Genomic DNA, 21,337 nt, shown 5'->3' on the forward strand with positions numbered 1-21,337 from the left:
GAATCAATGAAAAAGTTTAACGAGAATAACTAATATTACCTTTAATTTTGGATCGTCGGTAGGTGTAAGTCTTGCTTCAAAGTGCGCGCTTTCTCCTTCCCGAAGGCCATCGATGTTGCTCAGTGGCACGGTGAACACTGGAGCCTTTCCTCGTTCTTCGACGATCTTTTCGTCTTTTGTGCGAATTAACGAATCTTCGAGAGTCTGAATCTTCTCCAGGCCACCTTCCATTCCTTTGGGAAGTTGAGATTCCAAAATAAGGCTGGATTTGGAGAAGCACTTCAATGTTGCTTTTGTCGTGTCTTCTCCGTACTTGTTGTAAGCTCTGCATTCGTAGACTCCAGAGTTCTCTTCGTAGCAGTAGAGTATGTCCAAAATGACTATACCAAAATCGTGGAAGGTCCTGTACCGATGTCCATGAGGTAGCTTCTTGCCATTGTAGTACCACTCGACCTTCAAGTCTGGATCGGTCACCGGAGTGAGTCTAGCTTCGAAGTGAGCGGATTGTCCTTCGACCAGCTTTGTAATGTCGGAGATTTGGGTGATGAATTTAGGTGGTTCGGTAACTGGGGTAGTAGGCGTGGTCGGTTGTTCTCCACCGTAGCTTTCCAGTTCGCGGATTCTGGCGAGGGAATCCGGTTGCAAGGAATCGAGATAGACTCCGCTCTTTCCAAAGCATTTGATGGTGGCCTTGGTGTAATCCTCGCCGTACTTATTACTGGCCTTGCACACGTATTCACCGGTGTCGTGTGCCATCACTCCAGCGATATCCATAACAACGAAACCAAAGTCGGACACCATCTTGAATCGGGAAGAGTGTCTCAAGGGCTGTCCGTTGTGGAACCATTCCACTTTCATGTGAGGATCTCCAACAGGAATAAGAGTACACTCGAAGTGTGCCGACTGGCCATCCTTGAGACCCTCCAAGGATTGAATTTGTGTGGTGAATTTTGGTTTCTGTCCTTTGGACTTGTCAACGCATTCCAATTGTACGCTAATCTCAGCTTGGCCCCATTTGTTCGTGGCTCGGCAGGAGTAGGTTCCAGAGTCTTCGATCTTTGTTCCAAGAACTTCCAGCACGACCATGCCGAAAGCGTAGACAGTTCTTGTGCGATGGCTGGCATCCAACGCCTTTCCGTTGTAGAACCATTCAACGACCATTGTTTGGTCACCGGTTGGAGTAAGGGAGGCTTCAAAGTGAGCGATCTCACCTTCGGACAGATTTGTCAGGTTCTCGAATTGAGAAGTGAACACTGGTGGATGACCTTCTTCGCTCTCCGGTGGGCCACCTTCCTGTCGTTTCAGAGATTCTTCGAGGTCCTGGATGGCTTCCAGACCCTCCTTGCCCTTTGGATGTTGAGACCTCTCGATGATGTTTTCTTTGGTTGAGCAGTAAATCGTTGTCGAGGTGAAGGCTTCACCTGCCTTGTTATAAGCTTTGCAGGTGTAAATTCCAGAGTCACGTTCATACACGTCTGTTAAATCCAGGGTGACGAATCCAAAATCGCTGGTCATCTTGAAGCGAGATCCATGCTCCAAAGCTTTGCCATTGAAGTACCATTCGATCTTCAAGTTCGGATCGTCTTTTGGCTCGACCTGGCCCTCCAGGTGCAATGGTTCAGACTCTCCCAATTTGAATTCCGGTTGCAGAGGAACCGTCCAAATTGGTTTAGGATATTCGTGTTCAGGTCCGTCTTCCGGTCTCCTGTATTTGGACAAATAGGCATCTTCTGCCTCCTTAACTTTCTCCAGACCTGCCTCTCCTTGCGGATGCTGAGTCTGCAAATAGATACTTTGTTTGCTGGTGCATTTAAGAGTTCCCGATGTCTGAGCGGAGCCCTTGGAGTTCGTAGCTTTGACTATAACAACTCCAGAATCTTCCTCATAAGCGTGATTGATGTCCAAAGCAACGTAACCGAAATCATAGGTTGATTTAAACCTAGCACCGGTCGGAAGTGGTTTTCCATTGATGAACCACTCGATCTTCATGGTCGGATCTTTCGATGGTTCCACGTTACATTCAAAGTGTACGTTGTCACCTTCAACGCACTCAACGTTGTTCAGATGGGTAATGAACACCGGTTCCTCGTAAACTGGTTCCGGTTGTTCAGCGGACGGAGCGTGAGGTTGTTCCAGAGCATCGATCTTTGGAAGAGCATCGGGATGAAGAGTGTCACCGAGTAGCCAATGACGATCGACGATCTTCAAGCTGCAAGTGGATACAGCTTCTCCGTGTAGATTGGTGGCTTTGCAGGTGTAAATGGCCGAATCGTCGGACCTCAAACCATTGATGGACAACGTTACAAGACCGAAATCAAAGGTGCTACGAAGTCTGGTTCCAGTTTGAAGGGCTATTCCGTTTTTGAACCATTCTACGCGGAGATTTGGATCCGCTCTTGGTTCGACTTGAGCCTCCAGGTATACGTGTTGACCTTCCACGAACTTGTCGTAGCTTTCAAGATGCTTTGTGAAAACTGGAGCTTGTTGCGGTGTTGTGTCGACAAACATTTCAGGCACTTTGTTCATCTCCGCTTCCTTCAGTTGGATCTTCTGCCATGCGTCGGGCTGTAGACTGTCAGCATCGATGGCCGAGCGCGCCCTGACCTTTAGAGAAATCGAGGAAACAGCTTCCCCGGCTTTGTTTATCGCTTTGCAGGTATACACACCGGAATCTTCTGTTATGACTTTCAGGATGTCCAAGGTCACGTATCCAAAATCGTGACTTACGTGGAAACGAGAACCTGTTGCGTCAATTCGTAACGGTGTGAGAATAAAAGTGACACTAATAATTATAATCGAAGAACGAACGGGATGTTCCATTTTCATTTATTCGAGGTAAAGTTTTGAAACAATTTCAAATATTTGTTTATACCAATTTAGACGATACTCGCATGGAAAATGGATCACCCTGTATATCTCGTTCTTTTCTACAATCCTTACCCATCTTCAACTCGACTCCGTTTATGTACCACTCGAATCTCAAACTGGAATCGCCAACAGGGACGACCCTACACTCGTATCTAGCCATCTGTCCTTCCCAAAGTTCCGTGGGTCCAGTCAGTAGTTGCGTAAAGATGGGTTTGTCAAATACCTTCTCTGGTTCTTCAGGTCGACTTGGTTTGTCAGCTTCGAGTTGAGCGATCTTACGCTGAGCCTCGGGATGCTGGGTTTCCAATTGTATGCTAGCTTTGCCTACGCGCGAGAAATCGATGCAATTAGTGATCGTTGCGTTTAAACGGAACATTCCAGTGAACAAGGACACTGACTTTTGATTTTCATCGAAGCTGTAGTAACTGCTTCACCAAGTGGATTAGAAGCACGACACATGTAGACACCCTCGTCTTCTTCTCGTACATGATTAATATCCAGAGACACGAATCCGAAATCGTGGACCTTGGTAATTCGTGAGCCTGAATAACGAACGGATCACGTGAATTCTCATTTTTTCGATTCAAAGAAGACAACATTCAAAATCTGTAGATCGAAACCTCGTAGAACAAATTGTTTAAGCTTCGACAGTTTTCGTAAAGAGGGGTAGCTAAAATTCTACCGTGATATTTAATTTGAATAGGAAAACTAGATCTTCGATCTTCAATTTTTGAAAGTTTTGATGGTAGGTCGTCTCGGGCATTGAGGTAGTCTGCTTACTTGTCTCGAGTGGAATTTCGTTTCTGAACCATTCGACCTTCAATGTTGGATCTCCCACGGGTATCAATCTGCACTCGAAGTGAGCAGTCTGACCCTCTGGAATGGCGTCGATATTCTGCAACGGTTGAGTAAAAACGGGTCGTTGCCTGGTTTGGGGTTCAGGCACTTCGGGTCTCTTCCAAGGCTGCTGGGCCTCGAGTTCGCGGATTTTGTCCATTCCTTCCGGGCGCTGAGAGTCCAGAATGATGTTATCTCTGGGGATCACTCTCAATTCGATCGAAGAGACGCATTGGCCGAGAGCGTTGATCGCTCGTACGGAATACTGGCCAGCGTCTTCTGGAACAGCGTGGCCGATGTCCAAGGCCACGTATCCAAAGTCAAAGGTCACGTGGAACCGGGAAGCCGATGGTAGGGGTTTGCCATTGTGGAAGAATTCGATTCTCAAGTTGGCGTCGTGCAGAGGCTCAACTTGGCACTCGAAGTGAGCTGTTTGTCCTTCGTACACTTCGGTGGTACCCTGAAGAAAGTCGAAAGGAAGATTTCAGAAACGTGACTACCTACATCGAATAATAAATAAAACAACGAAACGTAGTATCGGAATTTTCTAGTCCCACTCGAGCCTGTTTAGAAAGCAAGCCTAATAAATAAGCTGCCTTTTGTCCTGCGTGTGAACGGACAGGGATAAACATTTTGGCATCTGTTGCTGAGTTTTCCGTGGGCATGAGCTACCATTCGCGGAGGTCGTACACGATGGCCAAGTGTGGTAATGCGTGAGAATGAAAGGAATGCGCGTGGTCCGGAGAAAATGTAGCGTGTTTGGAAAATTGGACGAGCAATTGAAATGGGTGAATCGGGAGATGCATGGAGTGAGAAGATTGAGAATTAGAATGAAAGGGAATGCATGCGTGTAAAAATATAGGGGCTAATGCAAGAAGTGCATTTGAGAGGAGTGGAGTAGTTGGAGTTGTTGTAAAGGCACGTGCAGAGAAGACGCAGTAGTTGTAAAGACGCGTACCGAAGGCACTAAAGTTATCGGTATAGTTTCATATGGGAATTCTTCGTCCATATAATTAATCTCGTAATAAATGAGTCGATTTTTAGTACAGAAAGAAGAATCAATTTTGATACCACGTCCCAACTATTACACAGAAATAAGAAATAATTTCGAGAAATTCTTACCCTGAGTTCTGTGACAAATCTTGGTGGCGTCACAGGTGGTTCTTCGACTTCCAAACGAGCCGGATGTCCTTGCGCCTCGAGTTCGCGAATCTTTTCAAGTCCATCGGGATGTTGCGTTTCTAGGAGAATACTGCGACGAGCTACAAAGAAAAATTACACGTTAAATGTAACACTGTCTTTGTTTCCTTGATAGTTAAACGAATCAAAGAATCCATAAATTACTGGCTCCGAGTATCCGTGAAGTGACAGTACTCGTCGTTTTCTTCGTTATCGCGATTATAACGAAAATCGATTAATTCTGTTGCATCTCAATTGTTCGTAACGATACGGTCTCTCTTCCAGACCTTGAAACGTGACACGTCGACGACACTGTGAACTCTGACCAGAATTTCTAAATTCTCTGTCATTGTGATACTTGTAATTATCGAAATTCACTTCGGATTTTCTTCTCCTTCCAAGAGGACTTTCATTTCTAGGGTATGCTTTGCAACATCGATCAATCGCCGTTTTACACCGATTTCTTTGACAAATGTGATTCTCGTATATTTTACGGGGTTTCGGGAATTGTTTGTTATATTTACAAGTCGTCAACGAAAACGATCCGAATCTGGGTTTCATGCTCGATAAATTTTCTCTTCGAAGAGGCGGTTGGGAACAAATTCTTCGTTCGTGATAAAGCTTGTTCTCGTTTATTGTTTCGGGGGATTTCAAGGGTTGGAAACGAGGAGGAGGATAATGTTTGTCTTTCGCTAAAAATTGCGTCAAATTGTAGAATTATCAACGATTACCAACAATTCGATTTCTGTAAGGGATTCGGAGAGCAAGTGATATAGAGATTTTTAAACTGTAAATAGATTTGAAATTCATTACATTTTTATTACTTGCTCTTTTGAAAGAAAAATTCAGTTTTTTCGTACAGTGTACCTTTGATTAGCCATGGTTCGATCGTATAGTTTTTCAATTATTCGAATTTCTATTATCCGAGGTCTTCTCTATCAGAAATATCGGTGTACGACGGAGTCATCCAATGTTATCACGCTTAACATATTTGTTTGTATTTAAGAGAAGTTTCTGAATTTCCAGGTTATTAAGTTCGATTAAACTATTAATTTGCCATCTAATACCGATAACATACGCACACATATGTATAGAATGGGTTCTAATGTATAGAAATTTCCATAATTACTATCGCAACGATACATAATTAACCAAAACTGATGAAATTTCCTTTAATATTTACAAACTTAATGTTAACTTTGAACATAAAATACCACTGCGAGTAAATAATACTTTTGGAATTAGCACGAATATTAACAAATTATGTGCTTAAGAATATATTCCGAGTAAAGACTTCGCGCTTGACGATGGTTAAATGTATTAAAGTTACTCGAACACTGTACAAAAAATAATTTACAATTCAGTCTCTCGAAAATTTTCAAATTTCTGTCTTAAAAATTAAAAGGGATAAAAGTTTATTTTAATTTACCTTTATCCATCGATTAATCGAAATTCAACTGTATTACGATTCGTTGATGCATAACACGCATAACTTGTACAAAGATTTTGACAAAACCGAATAAGAAATTTGTACTTTTCTGGATCCAGAAAACTGAATTTCTCCCTCTTTTGTGTATCAACGAACAAGATTCCAATATCGAGGTAAATACTTACAGCCAACTTTGATGGTGCAAGTGTTGACAGCTTCGCCAGCCAAATTCGTAGCTTTGCACATATAAGTGCCAGAATCTTCAGAGTAGGTGTATAGAATATCAAGAGCCACGTAGCCGAAATCGTGAGTTTTGCGGAAGCGATGTCCCGTTCTTACGGCAACTCCATTTACGAACCTGATTCAACATTAAATTTGTCCAGTTTAACCTTCGAGCGCTCTTTTTATCGTTCGTAGACGTAAAGTCTGCGAGGCAAAAATGTTCCAACTTTGCAACAAGATGTAACGATCAATCGAATACCGTAACATCTAATCGAATCCGTTGTAATAGTTTTAATTATAGAAAAATAATGTAACGCGACGATGCTACGGGTCAAAAAAGACCCGCGGAACGCGCTACAGTTAAAGTCGAAAATATCCATTCGATATTCGCAAATATATAAAGCAAACGATTGAAACGTAATCGATTCCAATTAGGTACCATTCTATCTTCAAATTTGGATCGTTGATGGGTTCGACGCGGCATTCCAAATGAGCGTGTTCGCCTTCCTTCAAGTGATCCAGATTGTTGAGCGGTGTGAGGAAAACGGGCTTCTGGTGTACAACCTCTTTTTCGATCTCTTGTTTCACCTCTACGGTTTCTAGTTCGCGAATCTTTTGCAAACGTTGCGCGTCCAAAGTGTCCAGATAAAGGCCTTGTTTCGCTGTTCAGGAGAAACGAAAACCCGTGAGCTTTATTCTTTTCACTGTCCTTAAACGCGAGCATTGAAATAATTATTGATCAACTTATAAATTTTGGTTATAACGAAAGATCAGGAGATTCGAGATCCGAGATTGTCGACTGTCCGGCGAAACTTCGCGTCAGAAAGCAACTATGAGAGAATACTTGGGACTGACTGTTTCGACTTGGAAATCATTCGGAGAACAATAAAACAAAATATGTTTCGCGATTAACGGAGAAGTTATACTAAAACGCGAATTATTTTTTATATTCTCGGTACGTTCGAATCACTCACAGTCGACGCTGATGACGCAGGTGGTGACAGCTTCGCCGACAGCGTTCCTCGCTTTGCACATGTAGGTTCCCGAGTCTTCGGGGTAGGCGTAGAGGATATCGAGAGCGACGTAACCGAAATCGTAAGTTGTCTTGAACTTGTGACCCTGAGGAATCGGTCTTCCGTCTCTGTACCATTCGACCACCATCGTGGGATCGTTGACGGGTGTCAAAGTCGCCTCGAGGTGGGCGCTCTTGCCCTCTGGCAGGTGTTCGATGTTCTTCAGCGGACGTCCGAACTTTGGTTTCTCCGCAATGATCAGTTCCTCTTCGTCCACTCGTTTGTAGCGCGAATCGTCTTCGAGGTACTGTATTTTCTTCAGGGCACTTTCGTGTTGCGTTTCGCGAATGATCGAGGAACGGGCTGCAAGGTGCGATCAATTAACACGACCGGGTCTAATCGACGCAAGGATGCACTTGGAGGACAGAAGGGTCTCGGAGTAATGTTACAACAGGCGAGAACGAATAAAGATAAATAAAACAACGAGAAAAACAACATGGAACACCCAAATAGGAGAAGGGTGGCCATTCACTTTGTGTGTATACTTTACAGAAGCGGAACTGTGTACCAAAGCAATGGGAACTAGAAGCAAACACGACAGGGGGTTCTAGGTAACACAAAATGCGTGACATCCACCTGCTGTCCCCGTGTGATTTCATGGAAGCTCGTAGAAGTATCGACCGTACGACGTAATCCGGACGGTAACAATTACCAGCTTAAATATTCGCAGAACTATGAGAACTGGAGAAGAAACTACCTATAATTCGATTACAACATAACGATATATTATATAAAGAGTTATTATCCGGAGACAAAAACTGTAAATAGAAATTTCAAATCACCGTTCATCTAACTCTACAAAATTTTCCAATCGTGTAGCAATTAGTTTCTCACATTTGTGTTTCGCGCAAAACGACATAGATCCTAAAATGACATCTCCAAGATAGGTACAACCATCGTCTTTCCGATGTATTCCGATTTATCGATTAAAATATTTCCACGAGACTGTCACGGAGCTCTCAGTTCCCATACGTTCTACCAGAGTCGAGATACAATCGAGCCAGTAGTTATCACCAGTCTTGAATATTCGATTCCTGACATCTTAAGGTAAGATACTTCTACCTCGCCTCGGCAACGGTGCATCTCCCTCGACGACCAATTCTTAACATTTTCGAGGAAGCCCGCTGGGTCGTTCATAGGGTGCTACTTACATTTCACGTCGAGATTGATCGAGCTCTTTGCCGATCCCAGCCTATTGGTAGCTTGGCAGGTGTAGGTGCCAGAGTCCTCGGAGTATACGGTCAATACGTCCAACGCGGCGAATCCAAAGTCGCAGGTAGTTCTGTACCTGTGACCGGTGGACAGTGGTTTGCCATTATGGAACCACTCCACTTTCATACTCGCGTCGGGATAGGGTTCGATGCGGCACTCGTAGTGTGCGCTTTGACCTTCGACCAGGCTGGTGGGTCCGTTCAGTTGAACCGTGAACGACGGTTTCTCCTTCACGACGAACTCCTCCTCCTCGCGGCGCTGGTACTTGCTGGTGTCCTCCAGGGCCTGGATCTTCGACAACGAGCTCTCGTGTTGCGTCTCGAATTGCAGGGCTGCTTTGGCTGCGTCGGGGAAGAGTTTTTTTTTGTCAGCGTGTATTTGTACGGGTTGGTGTGAACGGCGATGAGACATTTCACGAAAAGAAAAATTACTTTGTCCGTTTTCTTCTTCGAGGATTACTCGAAGAGCAGCGATATTTATCAGCGACGAGTGAATCGAAAGATATCGAGCTCGGTAATTTCTTTTCACTCTAATTTATCAACCTATCGAGAATTTATTCTTTCGGGAGTAATATAAAACAAGGACGATTAAAATAAATTAATAATATTTTTAATCATTCGACCGCCTGTTTCGCAATTGTCAAATTTCCTTTTTTTGCTCTTAATACAGATAGTCCGTACAATTTATCTCCGAGCTCGGCGATTTCTTTTTATTCGAATTTATCAACGTACGAAGAATTTTAAGAACTTTTCTTTGAACGTTATTCGGTCGTTATCTCCCATCGTTCAGTTTTTCATTTCTTTTTCATTTCCTATATTTGAGAGAAAAAGCACAGACCAGTAGAAATACACTCTCTGTACTTTCGTACGGAAAGATCAATCGAAGCGACTTCGAGAAGTAAATATTTTCCCCTTCGAACATGGTAGCGACAGAATCGGTATAAACATCGCTGTAACACGGTAAATATTCTCGGAAAATTTAACGCAGAAGTAAACGAAACACTGAGATCCTTTACAGATTGCTTAGCAATGCATTTATCAAAATGTTCATCGCCGGGTATATTGAAAATGAAGTACGAATAGCGTTAAGTACTGATGGAAATTGTTGTTATGGTGCTCGATTGTAATATGTGAATGACGAAGATGTGAGTACTCGTGTGAAAAATTTGTCGTATCCGTAATTCGTAATTTCTGTTAACGGTGGCTGCGGAGCTCGCTCGCATGAACGCTCTCGGTTCAAAATACTCTTGTGCAGTTTCCGTGAATTTTGCGAAGTACACAAAAATCCAACAAAAAGTATAAAAAATATACTACGAACACTTCGCCAAAAGAAGGAAGAAAATTGCTGCACACAAAATACGAAAAAAAAAGAGAAATCTACGGTGCAAGCGCAGCTGTTTCTACGTGTTTAAAGCTCGGTCTGTGGCTTACGAGAAGCGGCGCTGGACACTGAGAAGCTCCATTTTCGAGACGATGATCTCTGTGAACGATATGTATTTACTCACACTGGACGAAAAGTGTCGCTGATGTGACTGCTTCTCCTAATTCGTTTATTGCACGGCAAGTGTAAGTACCCGAGTCCTCCGGGTTCACGTATTTCATGTTCAGAGCGACGTATCCGAAATCGTGCATCGTCGTCACGCGGTTGGCTGAAAAGAGAAGAGAAGCGATCGGTCGAGTTCGAAAAATTCGCTTATTTTCGGAGATTCCTAGATTTTCGTTCAAACCGGTTGTTCGGTAACGTGAAATCGAGAATTATTTTACGATGGATTGCCCGGTCGAAGTTGTAACTTACAAGCTGAAATCGGAACTCCGTTTCGCAACCATTCGACTTTCAGCTTAGAATCACCAACGGGTATCACGCGTGCTTCGAAATGAGCCGCTTGGTTTTCGGCGACTTTAAGATCCTTGATGGGCATTGTGAAGACAGGTGCTTGAGTAACGGTCTCCTCCGTCGTGGTTTTACGTTGGTAGCGCGAGGTATCTTCCAGATAACGAAGTCGCTGAAGAGTCTCTTCGTTCTGGGTCTCCATGTAGATCGACTTTTTCGCTGTTAGAGGAAAATTACCATTAGTACTGTTATCAAAGAGAATAGATATATAGGTATATTGTTAGAGAAAATAGAATCGATCAGTTGGTCTTTACTTCGCGTATATAGGTGTACCTTGGTCTAGGTTTAAACAAAGTCATGTGTTTCAAAAAAGTATTTTCAAAAAGGCTACAACTACTCGAATCGTTCACACCATCGAACCAATTGTTTGTCCTTCGACAGAGTAGTATACAACATTGATACGAACCATCGTTCGTGCTTGAAAGCATCTGTACAAGTACTAGGAAACATACCAGTACTTGAACAGTATAGTACTAGGTTGCTCGATAAATTTTATTGAACGACAAAACTTATCGAACAACCTATTACATACGTGTACGAAACTTAACCACCATAGGTCCAATACTCTTTTGGAAATTAAAACATCTACGTCAAATTTACGTCAAGTTGCTACCTCCACTTAACTGAAAGATTATAAAATCGTAAAAATTTTAACTATACTCAACGGTTGAGGCAACATTTTAGTTTTCTTATCGTTATCAAGATCAAGCGGTTCTAGCAAAAGGTAGTGGAAAAAGAAAGAGACAATGATTTCGAAGAACACCGTGTAGGGTATAAACGAGTAACCGAAATAAAAACTTACAGTGGACAACCGCGGTTGCTGATGTAATCGCCTCTCCGATGATGTTCTTCGCGCGGCAGGTGTAAGTGCCAGAATCCTCAGGATAGGCATACATAATGTCCAGGGCGACGAAACCAAAACTGTTCGTCTCGACGAATCTGGATCCAGCTTTGACCGGCTTGTTGTTATGGAACCATTCGACTTTCATCGTTGCATCGGATACAGGGATCAGTCTGCACTCGAAGTGCGCTCGTTGACCTTCCTTGATCTCCACGTTGTTCAAGGAAGTCGTGAAAATCGGTGCCTGGGTGGTCGTTTCCTCGACGTCCTCCCGCCGCTGGTACTTGCTTCTGTCTTCGAGGTAATGAATCTGCTCGAGGCTGAGCTCGTTCTTCGTGTCCATGAGAACTTGTGCCGTTGACCGACAGGTCAGCGTACAGGACACTTCGTCGCTGCCAACGAGATTGACAGCGCGGCAGGTGTACGTGCCAGAATCCTCGGCAATCAGGTCAATCACGTCCAGGGCAACGTATCCGAAGTCGTGAATCGGACGGAATCGGTGTCCTGTAGATCGAATGGGTTTTTCATTTTTTTCGAGATCTCCTTAATCTAGTTATACGATCTGCATTCCGGATCAAGTAGAGCCGGGACTAACAATGAGTGGCAGATAAGTGTACAATCGTGACTACGTATACAAATACTAGGCGAATATAATTTGAACACTGCGTATCGATCGAGTACAGGGCTAATCGTACTATCGGTATAATCGTAGTAATAGCGAGAGTCGACAAATACTCTCAACTTTTGTGCTGGCAAATGAATACTTTATTACTCGAAAAATAATATTCGAGTAAGGGTGTTCAAATACTCAAATATTCTACTTATCGAATATACGAGTTTTCTAGTATTTTAATGTTCAAATATTGAAATAACCAAAATTTCATATATCAAAATATTCAAATATACGAATAATAAATACTCGAATACTTAAATATTCAAAGTGTGTACCCAACATTTGAATACCATTATTTCACTGACCCAGTATCTGGATTTCGTAATATTTGAATAGTACGAATCGACAAATACCACGAGTTCTAGTGTTGGTATACAAATACTTTCTTCTGTGAAAAATAGTATTCGAATATTCGAACGTCGAAGTTTATTCGATGCAACATAAATTTATTTATATTTCCAGCATTCGAATAAAATGTTTTCGTACAACAAAAATTCATATTGTCCCGGCTCTGATTCAAATCGGTACGATCGAGTACAATACACAGACACAACTGTGTCCCTGGGTTATCGAAGCTACAAAAATACTATTTGGTCCGGAATGGTAAACACGATAGAACACTTAATATTTTCAAATCGGACAATCTTAAATTTAATTAAAAACATTTTCTTGTGGACCACGCTCACGGTGACATCTGCAATTAGAACGAAACGATCGTTTTCAAATTCTGAACAATTAAAAGCTTTGTTTACCTATCGTAACTGGACGACCGTTCTTGAACCACTCGACCTTCAAGTTTGAATCCGTCACCGGTTCCAATTTGCATTCAAAGTGTGCGTGTTGTCCCTCGCGCAGGTTCTCCTGATTCTTCGGTGCTGTGACGAATCTGGGTTTAACGTTGACAACCTCGTCGACCAATTCGTGCCTCTTGTATCTAGAAGCATCCTCCAAGTACTGTATTCTCTCTAATCCTTCGGGATGCTGCGACTCCAGAAGCAAGTCCTTCTTCGCGTGCACCCTGACGGAACACGAGGTGACGGCTTCACCCAGTTGATTTCTCGCTTGGCAGGTGTACACGCCCGAGTCTTCGGGGTAAACACCAAGGATGTCGAGTGCAACATAGTCAAATTCGTAGGACGGTCTGAATCTGTGGCCGGTCTTCACTGGTCTACCGTTGACGAACCACTCGACCTTCATGGTCGAATCGCCGACAGGCTGAAGACGACACTCGAGGTGAACGTTGGTCAGTTCCACTGTTTCGATGTTGTGCAGGGGTCGAGTGAATTGTGGTACTTGCATTACTGTCACTTCTTCTTGTTGAGTTTTGCGGTACCTATACGTTGAGCATTAAGATCGTATAAGTATCGTAAAAACTAAAAGTTCACTCGTTGAAAACAAAAGACACATTCTCAGGATTTAGTATACCTGAGCAATTTTCAAATTCTTATCCATCAATTTCGTGCATCCGTTGATATTGTTGTACCGAAGCTATATATTTTCGTCACGTAAAATTAAACCAATTATAACAATAATAATAACGATATCCGACATTGTTACAGAAAAAATTTTTTCTTCCATTAGAAAAGTGTTGAAATATTTTGTCAAAGTTAGAGTTAGTTTCATTGGCAACCTAAACAATGAGTGACAATATGGTTACATCGGTATATCTTTAGATCTCTAATAAAGCTGACTAATTAGTGACACGTAACAATGCTCTTGAACCGAAATAAATAGATTTGCGTTTATATTATAGAAACGCAGAGAATTTGATTACAGGCCCGATATTACTAAACTAATTCCACTGTACTGCAATGTTTCGAAACGTGCTTTGCTAACCTTGACGAATCTTCCAGCATTTGAATCTGCTCGAGCGACTGCTCGTGTTGGGTGTCTGTAACGACGTCTGATCTTCCAATGACTCTTACGCAGGCTGAGGTGTGAGCAGTGCCAAGGTGATTGGTCGCCCTCACGGTGTATTCTCCGGAATCGAGGATAGTCGAGTGGACGATATCCAAAGCGACGAAACCAAAATCGTAGTAAGTCCTGAATCTGGAGCCAACGGTAACGGGGCGACCATTTTGGAACCACTCGACTCTCATTGTTGGATCGCCCATTGGTTCCAAACGACATTCCAAATGGATGTTTTTACCCTCGCTGACTGGCTTGGGGTCGCTCAATGGCTGCACGAAAATAGGCTTCGATTTTGAAATTTCCTCGATGTGATATTGGGGCTCGGTGAATTTCGATTCTTCGAGGCGTTGCGTTTTTTCGTAGGAAGTGCGGTGCATGCTGCTGGTATCGACGCCCGAGCGCGCTGAAATTGAAATACGAATTGTAATTTCTACCGTCTTAGAATATATTTACCTATTTCTAAATTTTCCAATCGATCGCACATTTTGTAATTCACTCGATGGTATTTATTCTTTTACTTATTTATCGGTTCAACGGAAAACACTTTGGTGCAGGATGAAACGGATTAAAAAGAAGAGGAAAGAACGGGAGATAAAAGATATAAGTAAATTAAGGTTAGCCTTAATAGGTACGTGTTTGTTGTTTATCGAGAGTTGGAAGAGCAGTGGGCTCGAAGGAGAACGAGGAAGAAGAGGAAAATCCAAGCGGACTTGTTGTAAAAGTACAGAAACGGTCGAGACAATTATTTGATTATACAGAGTGCTTCAAAGTTAACGTGAACAATTCCAGACTTTCTCAAGGATCCAGGCAAAATACAAATCCAGGTAAGTCCATTATCGATCTAACCAGATGAGTCAGTAAATGCAAACAAATTCACAGTTTTGAAGAGAAAGAGCTACTTTTTTAAATAATAATTTGTTTGCAGCATCGCGATATTCGCGCCAACGTTTTGTTTACAGTTTCGTTACGTTTGACCGACTACAGCTGTTATTTATTTTAAAACGATCACAAACTTTGATCATTCAAGTGAGTCGACTACAAAAATAATTGAAGTCATACTGAAAATCTTACTAAAAAAAATTAAAACTCACTTTCTACGACCATGGTGGCAGATAAACGTGCCTCGCCAAGGGCGTTTCTCGCAACAACGGTATATGTGCCAGCGTCTTCGGGTCTGACCTGAAGAATATCGATGGCGACGTAACCAAAATCGTGATAGGTTTGTATTCTGTTCGCCGCAGTGATGGGTTTTCCATTATGGTACCATTCGATTGTCATTGTCAGGTCGCTCTGAGGTTCGACGCGAGCCTCAAAGTGGGCACGTTGTCCTTCAACGATCTTATTGGTGCCCTTCAAGGTACCCAGGAATCGCGGCGCTTGAGTTACTTGCGTTTCTTCTTGTACTTGTCGCGAATATCTGCTGGAATCTTCCAATGTCTGAAGTTTCTGAAGTCCAGTGGGGTGTTGACTGTCATAAATAACGTCGTTCTTGCTAATCACGCTCAATTGAGCGGTGGTGTGAGCTTCACCGGCGCGGTTGTAAGCGCGACAAGTGTACACACCGACGTCATGAATGGTCACGTACTTGATGGTCAGTGCCACGTAACCGAAGTTGAAAAATGTCGTGATCCGTGAACCTGGTAAAGAAATGAATTTCGTTAATTTGATCCTATATCTGAGACTCTTTTACACAAGGGAGGATGAAATTGTTTTCAAACTTCGGGAATACGTTTTATAATTTTGCGGCTCCGAGCGACCCCAAGCCAGTCAGCGAGGGTAAAAGTTTCACACTTTCGAAAGTTTAAGACTCGAAGGGGGCAGCGTTGTTCAGCGTAAGAGCATCTTGTGCACCTGCCCCACCTCCCCTCCAACGAGACGGTAAAGAGGTACCGCGAGAAGCTGACAAGATGTCGCTTGGACTAAGAAGAATCTAGTATCGTGCAATTTTTGTTTAGTCGTAGGTCATCGAATGCCGACCGAAATGTTCGAATCGATACGATTTATAATTTCTATTAGGTGATATCGTTCCCGATTCTCATAGTAGCTACGGAATCCTCTTCGACTTAAAGAAATGCACAGAGTCTATGCACGAAGAGTAAAAGGAACTCCAAAGACCTCGTGAGAACTGACTTAGACGACACTAGATTATACAGTTTTACGGTTTCATGGTTTTAAGATTTTAAGATTCCACAATTCGATGATTTTTACCACCGTATAGCTCTACAGTTTTAAGTTTCCACGATTATACGATTACACGGTAACACGAACAAAGACGAAATTGTACTTAAATATGTTTGAGAGACGAGAATTCATTTGCAGTGAAACAAGTGCGAACAGAATGGGAAACGTGTACTCACTGGCTTCTACAGGGCGTCCATCTTTAAGCCACTCCACTCTTAGATCAGGATCGCCGACTGGTTCCAGACGTGCTTCGAAATGAGCGAAACCACCTTCTCGTATGCTGTTCTGATCCTTAATAGGAGATTTGAATTCCGGTGGGCTGGTCGGTTCAGGCTGCTCCTGTACATACTTCTGGTGCATGGCCTGTTGATAGGCTTCCAACTCCTCGGCAGCCTCGATGTACCTCTGTTGCTCGGGGATTCCCAGTTCCGAAGTAACATTTGTGCGTGCTATGACAAAATCCGGGATTAATGTATCTCGATTAAGGCTACTAGGTAGTTCAATAAATTTTCTCGTTTCTTCCATTGTAAGAAAATACTACGATACTTCAACTTCGAACAATTATAAATATACGAACGAGTCGACGGATCTACACGAAACTTCACACACGTTCGTCGAACAGTAGTACCATCTTTAGAAAAATAAAACGACGAACCGAATAACTCCATTTCTTATCGAACGACAAAACTTATCGAGCAACCTGTTATTACCAATGTCGAGCTCGATCGTTCGTTTTAAAGATCCTTACCAAAGACACGGAGAGTCGCGGAGCTGACGGCCTCTCCCAAGCGGTTCACAGCTCTGACAGTGTAAGAACCCGCATCTTCAGCTCGTAGATGCAATATATTGAGCGAGACGTATCCGAAGTTGAAGATGGTTGTGATTCTTGAGCCTGAAAGATTATCATAGTTGAGTAAAATTGTAAACATTCAATGTCCAAATGCGATCTAACGATGGTTAAATTGTTCCTGGAATCGATCATTCGTATTTCGGGCTGAGGTTCGGTCACGTGCGAACGAACCGTCCAACGAAAGAAGCGACGGTCTAACAACATTAATGGAAACTAACAACTTTTATACTCTTCGTTATATCTTCGTGAAAGTATTATAAATGGATTGGCAGTCTTCCCGGTGAAAATGAGCGAATATCATTTCTGAAGAATTTTCAACTACGTATAATCAAAAATAATCCAAATTTGGTCACTTTTAGTCTCATTTTCATTTGGAAAATTTCGCAATAATACTTTCGTAAAGATAGAACGAGAAATATAAAAGTTCTTAATTTGCATCAGTGACTCGATCGCATGAATACGTATGCGAAAGCGCGTTGAAGTTCGTAAACAGTGTTGGGGGATTAGATAGGTTTTATGGAGGCAAAAGGTGACGCTTTATCGAGAGATTGCCGAATCGATTAACAGAAACAAGAGACATGGACCACGAATGATCGAGAAAAGTGTTTATAGGAAGATACTTACTAGCTGTGATTGGCCTACCATCCTTGTACCACTCCACTTTCATCGTGGGATCGCTAACAGGGGTCAGCTGCGCCTCAAAGTGCGCATTCCGACCTTCCTGCAGCTCTCCTAGATCCTGGAGTGGACGGATGAAGGCCGGCCGCTGTGAAGAGATCTCCTCCACACTCTCCTGCCTTTGGTACTTGCTGTAATCCTCGAGCTGTTGAATGTACTGAAGGCTGTCGGGGTGTTGGCTAGCCTGTTCGATTGTTGCGCGTGCTGAAACAGTAATTTATCGTGAACAATACCCGCTGAAAGTATCCGGTTTTCCTTCCACTGGAAAGACAAATCAACCAATCCCTCTCCGATTTTAACACGTTCTCATAAAACGTTAGAAGTCGGATCCCTGTTATAACGTATAAAAGATAAAGCGCAAACATTCGATAATTACAAAGATATAAACAATCAACGCTATGTTCGATATAACTTGCGCTGTATATCGCGAATGTTAGTCCGTTTCGTTCGATGTTCTACGTATCTTAATAGAGCTCTATGCTCCATCGTTCTAAAAAAGCGCGTTAAAATAGAATAGGGACACACGTTAACTCCCTCGCTAGGACAATTATAAAATTCCTTAAACGATATACGTTTAGACTTACGGGTCACGCTGAGGGTAGCTCGAGATTCGGCGACTCCAGTCGAACTCACAACGCGGCATAAATATTCTCCGCTGTCTTGAAGAACGATGCTGATAAGGTCGAGAGAGATGAAGCCAAATCGGAAAATGGAAGTCGCTCGAGAACCTGGGATTACAATGTTGATTATAAACTCGATTCCAAATTGAAGAATTCGTTGTCTCGACAAGAAAGAAGACTCGTAAAAAGATTCGTGTTTGTCCTTTATTGAATTGTAGAATTTACGAAAGATACTCACTCGCATCGAGAGCTCTTCCATTGACGTACCACTCTACCCTCATGGTGGGATCGCCCACCGGTTCGATTCTGGCCTCGAAGTGAATTCGTCCACCCTCGATCTGATGGACGTCCTTCAATGGTATAATGAAACGTGGCGGTGGATAAACTCTGTCCTCCTCGGGTGGAGGCAAGTACGGCTTGGCACGTTCTACGTGTCGCAAATAAATCACTTCGGGGCCAGGCGCAGGTCTGCAATTATGCTCAACGTTATTTCCATTATCGTCGTTCGTGACGAGTGGGGTATTGAATTACAAATTCAATGACAAATTCCCTACCATGATCCTTCCACCAGTTCGCATAACAGTAACAATGTCGCGTTAATATTTGACACGTTCGTTCGTCGAGTTTCACGAATACCTGAATTTGATCAGAACTTCGAACAGTGAAATCTCACTTGGTAAGGTGTTAACTATACGGATACTCGAAAACAAAAAATATCTTTGGAAGTTACTCTCTCGAAATAATTTTCAAAATTCGACGTAACAATTCTAAGTAACCGAGCAATTCTATATCGCAAGAATCTTTTGCAACGAATACTTTTGTAAAATTGTAAGTGCTAATCACAATTGTGAATTCATCGTTTGCAAGTTCTGATCATTTCTTTGTTAGATCCGCAACAAAATCAATTGACCGGTGCAAATTATTAGGCTTCCATCGCTACAATGTTTAGCCGTCACGTTCTCTATTTTTCGTCACTTTTGCGTACACTTGCGGACATGCACTCTCATAATCGTAGGCTCGTGTCGAGCGCGATTCGTAGCAGAGGTATTTGTCTCGAGTTGTCAATCGATTTCGTTCCGATTATATTTCGAATAGTGTCGAACGAGTAAAGAGTACTCACTCTGGTTCGATGACTTTCGTCGGTCGGGGTAAATTCAGGCGTCTTGGTTCGGGGGCTGCTCCTTTCGGTGTCTCTACGAAGAGCCGTGCTCGGGTGGCTGTAGAGCCGGCTACATTCTGTGCTGTGCATTGGTACCAAGCTGCATCTGACATTTTCGCGCAGGGTATGTCCAAAGTCGAAGCTCCGTTCCCGTCAGTCATTATACGAACCTCTGGTCCGGGTGTTATTGGCACACCGTCCTGGAAGAACGAAGGAAATTTTATCGAGATATTTCTCACGTTTTTCAAGAGCTTTCCAACGATACTGATCGTCAAATTTTACTTGCTCAAAACCGACCGACAAATGGAGTCTACTACTGAAACATGTGCTCTTCGGATTGGACCGATTGCAATGTACAGATGATGACGAGAACGTACATTAGGGTATAAATATTAATGTGCAAAAAGGTATAACAAAATCTTAAGTATCGTTGTTAGAGATTAATAGTTTAGTTAAGAGAATGTTTCTCAACCTCTATGGTAACCAATATGGTAGTTTGCGTACAAATATATATTCTCTTGGCTAAGCTATTAATCCTAGAACAACGATATAGGACTCTTCCTATTTCTTTGGTCAAAATCTACAATTTAATTATACGTAAGGAGAAAGTCGATTCGAAAAGTTTGTAATTTAATGTTTCAAATCAATTTCTATTGTACCAATTGGTACATTGGTATAAAAAAATTTGAGATTTGTTTCTACTCGTCGTCAACTGTACGTTACACTCAGTTTCATCCAAACAGTGTTCATCCGGATTTATGATCTGTGAAATGTGTTGTTATTTAATGAAAGTTCGTTCAAACTTCTTACATTTGAAATATCTTTTTTGCAATTCGATTTTCTTCTACGGTTTTAATCGATGTATAACGCAGTAGTATTCGAATTACCTTCTGCCAGGTGATTCGTGGTACAGGGGTGCCAACAGCGCGCGCCATGAAAACAACCGGTTCTCCTTCTTTTACGCTTGTCGTTGTGAAACGTTCCACGAATTTTGGAGCAACCACTTGTTCCTTTTCGATGACGTTCAGGTTACACTGGAACGATGTCTCGCCGGCTTTGTTTCTCGCGATACAGGTCACGACACCAGCATCAGCGCGACTCACGTTGGTGATCATCAGAGAGTTATTCCCGGACTCGTTAACGAGGATCTTGTGGGTTAAGTCGTTGGCCACTTGTTGCCCGTTTATGTACCACGTTACCTCGGGATACGGACGGCCGGTTACACGGCAATCAAACCTGGACAACAAATTTACACGGCTGTGAATATACTTTCTTATCGCGACGAGAGTCATTCTCACGAAAGGTAACAGCGATACACTTTGATAAATTCGGGAAGGATAGTTATTTCATAGAATTTCTTCTTTCCTTTAAGGAGTAACAGTTATTTTTGTTTTTTATCGAAGAACATTTCTAAAACTCTAATTTACTATTCGTACAGGTTTCACGTTATATTCTCTAGACCGCTATCTTAGACGCCATCTTGAAGTACGTAATGCCTTGAAAATAATTTACAAGAAACCCTACCGTGTAACGTGCTTTGACCAAGTGTAAATATACACAGACGAAATAAACGTGACATTATATGGCTTAATTTGTCCCTTGTTCGAGTCGAAAGTATTCTTATCTAAGCAGAAGTTCAAATTTTATGTTATATTTAATTTTGGAATAAACACTTCAGGACAAATGATATAAATTTTAACCCCGAAATCGACAT

General features: G+C 42.5%; 1 protein-coding gene across 17 annotated transcripts in view; it reads right to left on the reverse strand.

Moving 5' to 3' along the window:
* The window catches only part of Sls (sallimus), a 126,592-nt gene that overhangs the window by 87,302 nt on the left and 17,953 nt on the right, over positions 1 to 21,337 (reverse strand). For all 17 annotated transcript variants that reach the window (XM_076314383.1, XM_076314386.1, XM_076314384.1 and 14 more), the window contains exons 7-28: positions 20,511 to 20,859; positions 19,585 to 19,823; positions 18,703 to 18,932; positions 18,429 to 18,572; positions 17,791 to 18,048; positions 17,065 to 17,208; positions 16,493 to 16,765; positions 15,227 to 15,772; positions 14,061 to 14,538; positions 12,977 to 13,557; positions 11,513 to 12,055; positions 10,615 to 10,869; positions 10,325 to 10,468; positions 8,760 to 9,161; positions 7,510 to 7,911; positions 6,975 to 7,197; positions 6,499 to 6,671; positions 4,828 to 4,967; positions 3,649 to 4,165; positions 3,267 to 3,410; positions 2,941 to 3,192; positions 40 to 2,741 (exon numbers count right to left, since the gene is read on the reverse strand). In XM_076314383.1, the coding sequence (XP_076170498.1) occupies positions 40 to 2,741; positions 2,941 to 3,192; positions 3,267 to 3,410; positions 3,649 to 4,165; positions 4,828 to 4,967; positions 6,499 to 6,671; positions 6,975 to 7,197; positions 7,510 to 7,911; positions 8,760 to 9,161; positions 10,325 to 10,468; positions 10,615 to 10,869; positions 11,513 to 12,055; positions 12,977 to 13,557; positions 14,061 to 14,538; positions 15,227 to 15,772; positions 16,493 to 16,765; positions 17,065 to 17,208; positions 17,791 to 18,048; positions 18,429 to 18,572; positions 18,703 to 18,932; positions 19,585 to 19,823; positions 20,511 to 20,859 (9,139 nt within the window). The remainder of the gene's footprint in view (positions 1 to 39; positions 2,742 to 2,940; positions 3,193 to 3,266; positions 3,411 to 3,648; positions 4,166 to 4,827; positions 4,968 to 6,498; positions 6,672 to 6,974; positions 7,198 to 7,509; positions 7,912 to 8,759; positions 9,162 to 10,324; positions 10,469 to 10,614; positions 10,870 to 11,512; positions 12,056 to 12,976; positions 13,558 to 14,060; positions 14,539 to 15,226; positions 15,773 to 16,492; positions 16,766 to 17,064; positions 17,209 to 17,790; positions 18,049 to 18,428; positions 18,573 to 18,702; positions 18,933 to 19,584; positions 19,824 to 20,510; positions 20,860 to 21,337) is intronic.

Source organism: Ptiloglossa arizonensis, chromosome 6 (assembly GCF_051014685.1).
Source record: "Ptiloglossa arizonensis isolate GNS036 chromosome 6, iyPtiAriz1_principal, whole genome shotgun sequence".
Classification (NCBI taxonomy): Eukaryota; Metazoa; Arthropoda; class Insecta; order Hymenoptera; family Colletidae; genus Ptiloglossa; species Ptiloglossa arizonensis.